The sequence below is a fragment of the Spermophilus citellus genome, assembly GCF_964194105.1.
Source record: "Spermophilus citellus genome assembly, chromosome: 9".
Taxonomy (NCBI): Eukaryota; Metazoa; Chordata; class Mammalia; order Rodentia; family Sciuridae; genus Spermophilus; species Spermophilus citellus.
Genome location: NC_138191.1, coordinates 126,337,921 through 126,350,364, shown reverse-complemented (window position 1 = coordinate 126,350,364; position 12,444 = coordinate 126,337,921). Strand labels below are relative to the sequence as shown.

General features: G+C 40.6%; 1 protein-coding gene across 11 annotated transcripts in view; it reads right to left on the bottom strand.

Moving 5' to 3' along the window:
- UBR4 (ubiquitin protein ligase E3 component n-recognin 4) overlaps nucleotides 1-12,444 on the bottom strand; it is a 128,723-nt gene that overhangs the window by 76,995 nt on the left and 39,284 nt on the right. For all 11 annotated transcript variants that reach the window (XM_081308072.1, XM_081308071.1, XM_081308074.1 and 8 more), the window contains exons 27-42: nucleotides 11,497-11,594; nucleotides 10,607-10,764; nucleotides 9,531-9,740; nucleotides 8,517-8,618; nucleotides 8,119-8,219; nucleotides 7,679-7,877; nucleotides 7,134-7,322; nucleotides 6,577-6,640; nucleotides 5,426-5,617; nucleotides 4,844-4,914; nucleotides 4,453-4,600; nucleotides 3,799-4,026; nucleotides 2,764-2,934; nucleotides 1,650-1,832; nucleotides 650-808; nucleotides 159-311 (exon numbers count right to left, since the gene is read on the bottom strand). In XM_081308072.1, the coding sequence (XP_081164198.1) occupies nucleotides 159-311; nucleotides 650-808; nucleotides 1,650-1,832; nucleotides 2,764-2,934; nucleotides 3,799-4,026; nucleotides 4,453-4,600; nucleotides 4,844-4,914; nucleotides 5,426-5,617; nucleotides 6,577-6,640; nucleotides 7,134-7,322; nucleotides 7,679-7,877; nucleotides 8,119-8,219; nucleotides 8,517-8,618; nucleotides 9,531-9,740; nucleotides 10,607-10,764; nucleotides 11,497-11,594 (2,426 nt within the window). The remainder of the gene's footprint in view (nucleotides 1-158; nucleotides 312-649; nucleotides 809-1,649; nucleotides 1,833-2,763; nucleotides 2,935-3,798; nucleotides 4,027-4,452; nucleotides 4,601-4,843; nucleotides 4,915-5,425; nucleotides 5,618-6,576; nucleotides 6,641-7,133; nucleotides 7,323-7,678; nucleotides 7,878-8,118; nucleotides 8,220-8,516; nucleotides 8,619-9,530; nucleotides 9,741-10,606; nucleotides 10,765-11,496; nucleotides 11,595-12,444) is intronic.

The following is a 12,444-nucleotide window of genomic DNA, read 5'->3' as shown; positions in this document are numbered from 1 at the left end:
TCCATTCAGCAAGTTCCTACTAAGTGTTAGGCACTAGGCATACAAATATGAATGAAATATCTTCTACTCTTCCTCAAAAAATGAGTGGGAAAGAAACACACAAATTCTGTAACAAGGTCAGAAAAGTAGACAACATCGTCATAGAGCTGTAACTGTACCTTTACAAAGTCTGCAGTGACGATTGCTAACTCAGTCTGTGAGCCAGGCAACCACACGGCTTTGATGATGAAGTTTCCTGTCGCCAACTGGGGATGCAATACCAAGTGATCCGAGACAGAGCCTGAACTACTGAAGGTGAGCACATGGCAGTCCTGAACACAATTTAAAGATAAAGTGGTTAAAGGTGATTTGACAAGTAGACAAATTCATCTGAGTTTTCATGCTTCCTGTTCTTCCCTGCCATTCCCTGGCTTAAGACAGTATTTATACTGTCTAGTAACATATTCAGGTTTGCAGAACACACACAGACTGTTCAAACACAGGGAAATCTGGAAGATCTGGAAGAAATCCAAAGGAAGATTTCTTCTTCATTCCAATAGCATTTAAGCTTCCATTCAACAATGAGTAAGAAAAACTGGTGCTCAGAACAGGAGAGAACATGACTAGGGCACACAGTTGAAGAAAACCAAACTGGGATCAGAATTCTTACCTTCAGCCCACAAACTGCAAGATAGTCCTCCTTGCAGGGATTTCCAGTGAGGCTCAACACAGTAAATGGAACTGGGGCAGAAGCCAAGCGGGTCAGCGTCAATTTCCTTTTGCTGGAATCTGCTTGCTTTAGGAGTGCAGAGAGCTGCAGAACAGTGATCTGCAAATGAAACATTATCAATTTATTCCCAACCCTATTCTTCTCAGAGAACACAGGGCACATGACAAAAATTCCTCCAGTAGACATGTTAATCCACAGGCTTTATTTTATTTTATTTTAAAATGGAAAAGTCTCTTAGGAAATTTCTAGACAAATATTAGCCTCTATTTGTTCTGGCAAAAAAAAAAAAAAAAAAAAAACACAAAATGACTTCGATCCCCACTTCTTAAGAGGGCATTGAGTAGTAATAAAACCAACTTTTCCTTGTAGAATATTTCACAAAATAGTTCCTTATGTCATTCTGTTCTTTCCTAGTTTTCTATGAAACTGTTTTTGAAATATTTTGTAGCTCTTTTAAGGATCATAGTTGTGATGAGAGAGGATAGAATCCAGAAAAGCATAAGTTATTAAGCACTCTTCCAACTTCTACTAGTTCCATAAAACACAAATTTCCCTGTCCTTAGAAAGCCAGGAAGACAGAGAAAGACTGAATAAGGAACACTGGGTCTTCCTATGAAGGCTTTAATCTCTCAGCTTGTACCCTTATAGAGTGACCAAACTGGGAAAGACTGGGGACTAAGCTCTCCTAAGAACCTGCTAGTCCCTGCAAATTTCCTAAGAGCATGAAAGATGCTTTGAGTGGGAATTTACAAATAGGAACAGTCTTTGTCCTACTTATATCAGCTCTAATCAAACAACTCAAGGTTCAAGTAGAAAAGTTCAATGAAATCTGTCCCTAATACACTTCTAGAACCCAGTGTGACCATGGTCACCTCTTTATTCTGCTTGGGGTTTAAAACAAGCATGACCTAAATAAGTGGGAAGGAATCCAAAGACTCACCTTGCCCTTCTCATGACTGACAGCCAAATGCTGGCGACGCCCATGGGGGGAAGAGAGCACACACATAGCCACCCGCCTGAGCACATGAGCACTGATCAGCTGCCGTATGGTCTGGCCCTGGTCTCCACTATAATTCATCCGAACATTCTCAAAGGCACCTTCCTGAGAGCCTAAGGTGGGAACCTGGCAGAGGAAAGCAGAGAAAGCAGGCAGTAATAAGCAACTAAGGTCCAGTGGATTCATACAGCACTCACATGCCATGCACTGCACAGTTTAGTCATTCAAAAGCTATGGGTTCCAACCTCCCACTCAGGCACATCTGGGTAAATCTGTCAGGCATTTGTCAGCCCAATAAGAAGAGTGCAGTCAAGTTTTTCCTAAACTTAAATCAATACAACGTACTGGTCTCTTATAAACTGATTTTTAATAAAATACCAGAATATATGCGCACGTGAGTGCTTCCAAATGAATACTACTCCCTTAGTAATAGCCACCTTGATAGATCCACTCAAGGGTCTCACTCATATTTGTTTGTTCCTCTTCAGAAATTGCCTTAACTTCACTTCCTACTCACTACTGCTACTAAAACGACCAGAAAGACCACACTGAAAAGTCATATTCAGTGCTGAACAGCTGGTTTTAAAGTGAATAATGACTTATATCTGATAACCATATAACCATACCTATCCTATGAGGAATTAAATGTAAATTGTCTAAAGGGCTATAATCAAAAGAGGACAAGAGAAATCCTGAGGAAAAATACACAATAAGGAGGTTTTCAATTTCATATAAATAACAAATTTCTATTATAACTGCCCCAAAGTGGAGTTCCCACATCTTGGGGGTTCATATACTCATGAACTACGAAGAGGAGTTGGATCAGCCAGGCTGACTTAAATGCCCCCGATTCTCTTCTTTTGAGGCATGCCTCACATGTTGATTATGACATTGTTTATAGTACAATTGAGGGGAGAGGGTCATACTTAGACACTAAGTCCTGAATGGTCTGGGGTTGACTTGTAAGTGCCTTCCTCAGAGGATCTAGCACACTCAGGTATTCCAACCAACTTGCTGGTTCCTAGAACCACCAAATTTCATGCCCTGACACACTCACCATTAGCTGGTCTGTCATCTCAACCACCTTGTCCACTGTGTGCAGCTCACTGAGGGCTTTCTGTGCCCGGCTACTACTTCCCACAGCAGAAGCCTGCTGAAAGTTGGTCTGAATGGCATCCATAAGGAAGTTGAGCATGTCTAACACAAGAGGAGCGAAGGAGAAATTGGCCTGAGAAAAATCGAAATACAAAAGTGAAAAAGAGAGAGAGCGAGAGAGAGAGAGAGAGAGAGAATGAGAATGGGTCATACTCATAATATTCTTGCCAGTAACTGCCTTCAGAATCGTTTCCTCACTTCCAGTTGGATATCCTAACCAAATCATCATCTCCTTCTCTCCATAATCCTGGATTTGATTCCAGTTAATATGCTACCATGCTACTAATTCTAGAGGAATATTTCCAAACTAGGTGCCCAAAAGAGAAACCCTAATGATCCAAGGTACCCAGCAGATATAATAAGCTAACTTCTCTCATATATATATATATATATTAGGAAAATTGAGAAAATAATCAAATCATTTTCTGATTCTGGACTCCAAATGAGAAACCCAGGCCAAGAAGGGTGCTCTACTACTGCGCACAGTGGGGCACACCTGTAATCCCAACAGCTCAGGAGACTGAGACAGGAGGATAAGTTCAAAACCAGCCTCAGCAATGGTGAGGCGCTAAGGAACTCAGTGAGATTCTTTCTCCAAATAAAATACAAAATTGGCTGGGAATGTGGCTCAGTGGTTGAGTGCCCCCAAGTTCAATCCCCAGTACCCCTCCCCACCAAAAAAAGGAAGAAAGAATGCTCTAGAGTATTACAAAACTAAAAGTTATTCTCACACCAACCCCTGCACTACTAATGCTCCTCAATCATAAATCCTTCTCTAGAGACTGATCACACATACTATTTATATTGCACTGTGAATATTAAGAGAGAAAAAAAGAAAACAAGCTGCAAGGGGAGCCCTAGGCATTACTGACTTTCACACTAACTTGCCAGGCTCTGAACTCTTTCTACTGTACCAGGGACCAGCTGGAAGTCCCACCTGGTTCTGTAGCTCCTCCCGGCAGCCCTCCACTGTACGGCATAAGCTGCTCTTCTTGGGCTTCTCTTCGTCAGTGATTTTTCCATCACTGATGGTGACCTTGGCCTTGTCAGCTGGTGAAGTGCTGGCATGGCGCACCAGACTCTCTGAAACCCTGGGTTCACTCTGAAATGCCGACTCCTTCATGGTGGAGCTCATGCCACTGCTAGGAGTTCGCTTCACCAGTGCCTAGGGACAGAAAACATCAGGGTCCCTCAGCTCTTACCAGAGCACAGATGAAATATTTCCTAAGATCTTGGAGCCAAAAGAGAAATTACCTAAGCATGTATAATTATTCAAAATACTAAAATTCATGGTATTTACCTAATATCTAACTTTGCTGCCCACATGTAGCATCAAGCTTTGATTATAACATCTGCAACTTGTGGAGTTCTTAGGAATAACTGACTGCAAGATCTTTAAAGAGGCTGTGAGTTCTAATATTCCAAGTGAAGTGCATAGGCCACAACTGTACAGATCAGGAACAGAACATGAATATGTTCGTAAACCCAGGTACCTTTGAGGTGATGTGGAAATTTTCCAGTTTGGATTAAGTATTCCAGTGTCACAAATAAGTCACCCTTTATGGTTCAGAGAAGGTTGTAAATCTCTTACCAAGCAGCTGCCATCTTCCTTGGCTCCACAGTCACAGAAAAAGGATCCATATTTGGCATAGGAAATCTCGTGATCCTTATGGCACACCTTAGCACATACTGTGCACACACCAACCCCATCCACCATTTTACAGGTGTGACAGTGGTACCTACAAAAAATAAGAACCAGAAAGCAAGCTCAGAAGCATCAAACATCGAAGCCTAGGGTTGGGGTTGTTAGAGCGTTTGTCTCACATGCTTGAGATCCTGGGTTCGATCCTCAGTACACATAAAAATAAACAAACAAAAATAAAGATATTGTGTCCATCCACAATTTAAAAATTTTTTTTTAATTTTTATTAAAAAAAAAATCAAAGCCTAGCAAATCCTCATCTAAAATGAAGAGCACTTACCAATGCTGGTTCATGAATTCTTTCTGTGTGATCGTAAAAGTGCAGAGTTTATTGCAGAGAGAATCTTCATCCTTAAAGACAACAAGTAATTTTAATCAGAAATCTATTCTTCCATATAGATACCCAGAAAACCACGAGCTTCCACACTCAATGAACAACAGAAACCTATCCAAATTGAAACAGCCTACTGGCTGAAAATCTGCAACAACCTCAAGTACAACCTCAGGATATTGTGGTTAAGAGAAAAACCAATGCTTTCTCTACAAAAGCACTCCCATCCCCATGAAGGACTCATCCCTGAAGTTCTACTTTGGATACAAAGTAAAGAAGCAAGACAAGTGATTCTGAACAAAAGAAAGGCATCTGCTTAATGAAAAGTTCCTTCCCTGAGAGATTAACTCCCCATAGCTTGCTCCTGCAGGCCTAGAAAAGCCAAACCAGGCATGAAGCATGGGAATTGGAAGAAAGGAATAGGGTTGGAAATTTTATGAAGGGGCTAGGGAAAAGTGCCAAAGGCTTATTAGCACACTAGCCCCGACCTTAAAAGGCTAACTTAGAGGGTACTAAGTACTCAGTACTTACTGAATCCTCAGCCTGGGAATCTTCCTCTTCCACTGCCAATTCCTCCACCCAGTCTGAGTCCACTTCGATGGCTCGCTCTTCACCATCCACTGAGAGGTGACTTGGCCCTTGACCATTACTCTGGCTCAGGGCATTCGTGACATCAGCCAAGTAAGACATAATATGGCACGTGCACTCCAAGACTACCACATGCTACAAGAGAAGACCACAACCTCACAGAAACTTGGTTCTCCAGCTTAATTATTATGTAAACCACATTTTCACAATAAGGATCAGAGGAATGGTATACAGGCAGGGAAGAAAACTAAGATCATTTTAATTATCTATTTCCCCAGCTCTTTCCACTATCTACACATAGCTAGTCAGTAAGTTGTAGTGAATTAGTGTACATTCATTTGTTTTTAAGCACAAAAATAACTCTTCATGAAGTCTTATAAAGCAGAATTGAAACTGGGAGAATGAAGTAAAGTTGGAGACAAATCATTCTAGACAAGACCAGATTATAAATACAAAGAGGCTTTCATTGGCCTTTTCCCTTACCATCTGCTTTTTTTTTTTAACCATTGTGAAAGTCATTTTAATTAACTGAACTAAGGCAGAAGGGAAGCAATCGCTTTAGAGATGAAGAGAAAAAGTTTCCAACAAACAACTGCAGGTAATTAGTTCATATTTCCCTAAAAATACCAATAGACTATCAACAAAGACTCAGATGTCTAAGCTCTTTCCTCTGCACTGTGACATTTCAGTGCAAAAAGGATAATGAGGAGGAAGAATGGAGGGAGAGATGAATGCTGCTGTGGTATCAGAGACCAATTATCTGTCCCTGGCCACCACATCAGATTCATGAGTTAGGTGGTAGAAAAAAAGTGCTTGAATGCAAAATTTCTCTCAGTCTCAAAATGAGAGAAAGTCACTGTGTTTTCAGATGTATTCTGGTGGATCTTTACCAGGACATTTCCTTCCTATCACTTCTTGCCACCTGGAAGAGGACTGAGGGCACACAGTCAGGAATGACATACTGCTAGGTCCTGAGATCATCAGCCTCATCCTCTGCAGGCTAACCCAAGCCACAGAAAGGAGAGGTTTCCACTCAATCACAATGACAAGATCATCCCCCCCGACTCCCTGTTCCTACTTCTCATGTTTCTTACCTTTCCATGCATTACACTGGCATTCAGTTTCTCAACCACATTCTTCTGTGACAGGTATTTCTTGCTGTCCCAAAGTGGGGGAGGGAGAGGAGAGGAGAGGGAAACATTGTTATCTAAGTCATCAAACAAAGGAAAAAATCTTTATGAGCCTTGAATCAATTTGTGGACACTATGAAGCAAAAATATCCTCAGAAAAATATAAGAAATATAGCTATATATCTTGGAGGGCTCTGTTCTTAGGGCTACCATTGACATTTGGCATATTTTCCCAAGACTTCTTAAGAATAATAAGCAGGATTTTATTTTCTCTACTAAGAAAATAAAGAAGCAAGGCACAGTGGCACATGCTGTAATACCAGCAACTTGGGAGAATTCAAAATTCAAAGTCAGGCTTGGCAATAGTGAGACCCTGTCTCATAAAAAATGAAAGGGCTGGAATGTAGCTCAGTGGTAAAGGACCCCTGGATTCAATCCTGAGAAGAGGAGAAGTGAGGGATGGGAGAGGGGAGAGTAGGGGAGGAAGGGAAGGACAGGGTCCTCTAATTTCAACATCTTACCATCTGCCCAGCCAGTCCACAGCAGCATTATGAAGCTGAAGGTGACCAGCACCTTGACCTGCGCTGGCCAGAGTGGCCATTACAACCATGAGTTCAGGGAAGCCAGTGCCATCACCATTGGCCAGCATCTCTGTTGCCATGGGGGTCAGGGTGCCCAGAAGCACAGCACATACACCTTCTCCAACTTGGCTGGTAGAAAAGAAAGAGCAAATTGGTGAATTACCAACAGGAATCTGATCTGTGTATTTCAAATTTGTAAGAGCAATTAGAAGAAGTTTTGATTAAATACTAAATATGTGACTCTACACACCAATCTCAGCTTTGGACTGGGGCTACTATAGCACAAAACATTCACTGAGGTTGCAAATGATGGGCCAAGTCATTCCAGAGGTTTTTTCCCAAGGAAAGATCAAAAAGCTAGACTAGAATCCTGAAGTCCATCGAGAGGCAAATACAGAACCACTGAAAATGCTAAGACTAATGCCAGCAAATGCTCTCCACAGATTTCTGGGATTATTAGGGACACAACACACACGTGTGTCTACCTGTTTTCTCGAACAATGTATGTGGTCAGTAACTGTAATAGCTGCCGGTTCTCCTGAATTACATCCAGCTGATCGGAATCTTTTGGGGGCGATGTAGTCATACGAGTGAGCCAGGCCTGCAGGCGCACAGGCTCCACACAAGCCAGCTGTGCCAGTGAGCCACAGAGATGTAGAAGGCTGGGGTTAGGGCTCTTCTCAGCTAGGAACAGACGGAGAGGTTACAGTCCATAAGGAAGGGCTGGGAAAAGGCAAGAAGGCGACAGAGAGCCAGAAAAGGGGAAAGGCTCCAAGTAGTTTCTACTTCCTTCCCAACTTTCTCTGAGGGATTCTCTCCACTTGTTAGCATTTTCATGCGGCAGTTAAACTCAGGCAGAAGATAGGCAAAGTATTAGCTGGACATCAAAGTTCCCATAAGAAGATTACTAAAAGCTGTCACTCACTCAGCTGGAAGAGTTTGGTGAAGAATTTCAAGACTCGGTTACAGAATTTAGCAGAAAGGTTCTCATTGGCTGTTGCCATCATGATCTGCACAAGTTCTCCACTGGGAAGCGGGAGGGGAAAAAATGGAAGAATCATGTTAAGCCCCATAAGAAAGGAATCCATCTCTATTTTTTTACAATCTCATCTCCTCTAGGGAAGATGGTCACTGTCAGTCAGCAACACAAGGTGTTCATGAAATCCAGCCCCTGTTTGATAACCCCGAGGAGTAAGCAATTAACCCTCAAGAGAGACACACAAGCAGGCCTTATGTATTGCCTGAGAACACCTAAATGAACTGTTCCTTGCTCTCAGGAGACATTCAAAAATGTTCACACTAAATAAGTAAAACACATCTCACCTGTCAGAGAAAAACTCCTCCATAGCTTTCCGGGCCTGGCTGCTTTCCAGCTGCTTTTCCAAATACTGGAGACATTCCTCCAAGATGGATTCATCCAATCCGCTGAGGATTAAAAGGAATAATTAACTGTCAGTAATAAGATCTGTTTCAATGTCTTCCTCATACTGACTCTGAAAATCTAAGCTGTTTACAACTCGACCTTGAGGGAAATTTTCAGTTGAATTTTGTCAAAATTTAGCAGAAAGCCTGGCACTCAGCAGGTAGTCAATAAATGTTTAATGAATGAATAACACCACCTCAATTTTACTTTACTAGCCCTTTAATTGGGAAATTAAATAAGAAAGGCACCTGAAGCCTAGAGTACTGATCCAGATTTGGCCAATAATTTTGGGGGGAGGAGACATTTCAGATGAGTCATTTCTACATAGCTAAACTGTCTCAAATTCCTTATTTAAAAAGAAAGAAGGAAAGAGAGGAGCAAAAAAAGGAGTTGCTTATGAAAACCTAGACTCAAAGACACAGGATATCCCAACACTTAGACCCTTGTATTAATTATATGTAATTCTCAAAGGAGTAAGCACAACATGACTTTATTTATAGCGCTTACCTACATCAACACAGCATACCAATGTCAAACAATGAGCAGGACCTCCAATTCCACAGACCACCCGTTTCAAAAGTATGGTGACCAAAATACTAAAAACCAAATTTTTTACGGTGTTCCCCTGTATATCTATCTCATCACACCCAGTCCAGTAATTTGTTCAATTGTCTCCAAATCAGAACATTAAACCTTCCATTTTCTGAACATTTATTCTTAAGAATTAATCACAAAAGAGAACTCCAAATAATTCTTTACACATTTCCACAAGAACGCAAAATACAAGCACAGAATTTCTAGTTGAAAAGCACAGCAGTAACAAGCTCTCAGCTAATGACACAAAAACAACAGAAGTGGTACATCTCCAGCAACAGCAGTTTCGGGAACCTGACTGCTTCCTCCATTAGGCTCACCTGTTAGGATCTGCATGATTAGCCAGAATGTTGTAACAACCAGTGATTAGCTTCTCATAAACACGAGCCAGGAACTCATCAGACTCTGCAGGGCCCAAGATGCGTTCCAGAGAGTTGCTACTGATCTCAGCAACACTCTCAGTGCTTGACTCCAAAAGAAGGGGTAGCAAGGTCCTAATGACCTGTGGTGGGTTCATCTCATCTGACCACCTTCAGCAAAGACAATGGAACTATGTTAAGTGAATATACAACTCCAAAACTCTACAAGGCAGGATAATTAATTCAATTATTTATTGGGGCTTTTATTCCAGTCTTCTCCTTGATAAGTTTTCTACATACATATTATCATGCAATTTCATAATTTAATATTTTATCAGAAGAAAAATCATTTTCATACAAAAAATACACTTAAGCATCAAATTAATAAGATACATTTTATAATATTCAAAAAGTAACTAAACCTTATAAAGTTTCTGGATGAACTCTCAGAAATCTGACTACTCAGTCTGGGGTTGTGGCTCAGAGGTAGAACACTCGCCTACCATGCGTGAGGCACTGGGTTCTATCCTCAGCACCACATAAAAATAAGATAAAGATACTGTGTCCACCTATAACTAAAAAATAAATATTAATTTGGAAATATGACTACTCCTACAGCATTGAAGTATAGGACTTTACCTGTGACCTATGTACAGGAAGACAAACTGTGCCTTCCCTACTCCTTAGGAAGGCAAAGTCTAACTCCTGCAATGACACTGGAGAAACATCAGTAATCAGTCCCTATCATGTGAACATTTAAACCCAAAGCACCTCCAAATCACAATACAGTTTTTTGCCTCTTCTGAAACATACTGCACAGAAAGAAAGGAGGCAGTCCTCTGCTGCCCTTCAGATCTGAGTTTTTAAAAACCATTCTAAGATTAAGTGCTTACCCTCTACTCTAAAACAGCAAATTCTCTTGGATCAGGAAGGATATAAGAAAACCACTGTTGTATAGTTATAGAGACTCTCACTATCCTTAAGCTACAGCAAAGCACAGATGTACAAAGCAATAAATTCTAGGTACTGGTACTCACACGATCAGATCTCCAGTCAACCTCACGAGTGAGAGGAGAGTGTGCTTCAGAGATGCTGCCAGGGGCAGGCTTTGGCCACAGAGTGTTCCTAAGTGAGCAGCCTGCACAGCACTGATGTAACTCTCAGAAGGGATGGTATCATTGGCAAAAGCATTGCGCTAAAAGAAAGCAAATCAGATGTGAATAGACAGATCATCTACCCTGGATAAAATTGTCTAGTGGGAAAAAAAAAGACATAAATTAAGGTTCCACTGAGGTTTATAAACTGTGGCCTCTACCCAGTATACACTGTTATTCATCCTAGGAAGAAAGACAGAGGGTTTGGAGGGCAGTTCACAAATTCTATTAAGTACAAAGTTAACAAATGAAACTAACACCTAATACCAATTCCAAATGAGTGGAATATACAATATACTACATTTAGCAGTAAACTACTGTCTGCCTGTAATAACTGAGATGGAGGTGGATTTTGCAATGCATCTGATCTCCATTACACAGATTATAATTATACTTATACCACAGCTCTGGGTGATACAAACAGAGGTCACAATTACAAAGCAGGGATAATAAGATTATAACACTTCACATTTCCAAAGAACTTCAATGGCAGAATAATCTACTAACAGAGGTTGTGTGAGCATTCCCAAAGATCAAGTAAACTAAGAGAAGACTCAACAGCATCTAAAAGCTTAGAAAATCTAAAAGTTACTGCATAAAATCATGGCAAAAGGAGAAAATTCCTGACACATAACCTAAAGTGAAAGGAAACCGTTAACACTTACAGCAAATAAGTTGCAACATAGATCTTTTTGCAGGTAACAGTGAAGAGTAAAAACAGAACACAGAACATCCTGTGTTCAGCATCTACCCCTAGAACACCCATGACTCACCCAAGAGCCAATGTTAGGAAACTCATTGGTGTTGATATTATTCCAGGACTCACACACAGCCTGCACCGAAGATGGCAAATTCTGAACCAAAGTTGGACCTGGAGGCAACGGAAAAGACAAGAAATCATCACAAGAAAAAAAGGAATGACACACAGCATTTTAAAAGCCAAGTTCAAATGCAGAAACATTATAGCTCAGACTATCAAAATAATTACTGGGACAGCTTAGATAGATATTCCAATAGCAGTACTATGTCTAAGAACCAGCTAATTGCTTACTAGCTAAGAATCTCAATTGTAAGGTTTTCATTTTCCATTGTATCTACTTTCTAATCTTGCAAGTAAAGACAACTGAAAACAAAGGGAGGAGGATTCAATTTAGCAAATCAGGCTAACATCACCATTAAACATCTGCTCCCCCTTCTATAAGCAAGGAATCTCTTTTCTCCTAAAAACAAATCTGGAGGCCAGAGATCATAAATGCACATTAAGAACAGCATTCAATGAAGAACATTCAATGATACTGAGACTCTGAAAAATAAGAGTATTTAAAGCTTGACATTAAGAAAAACACAAATCGGCCATAAATTTTAAAGGGTAATTTCTGCACCTAATTCCAATGCTGCTCAAGTCCTTTGTCCACTCTAATAAACTTCTTCTAGATCATTCCTAACACAGGAAAGACATTATTTCAAGCATGAAATAGCAGGGTGGCTAGTTTTCCTACTCTCTGTAAGTGAAAAGAACACAAGATCTCTGATAAAGGTAAAACAGCCTTCTACTTCAGAACAAACTGATCTTGGTTTAGATGTAGGATTTGGGGCAAATAAACTGCTTTCTCTAAGTCCCAGTTTTCCTAGTGAGTAAAAAGGAGATAATAATAATTTACTTCCTGTGGTTACTGTGAAGTTCAAAACAGACAATCCTTTGTAAATGTTTTAACTCACAG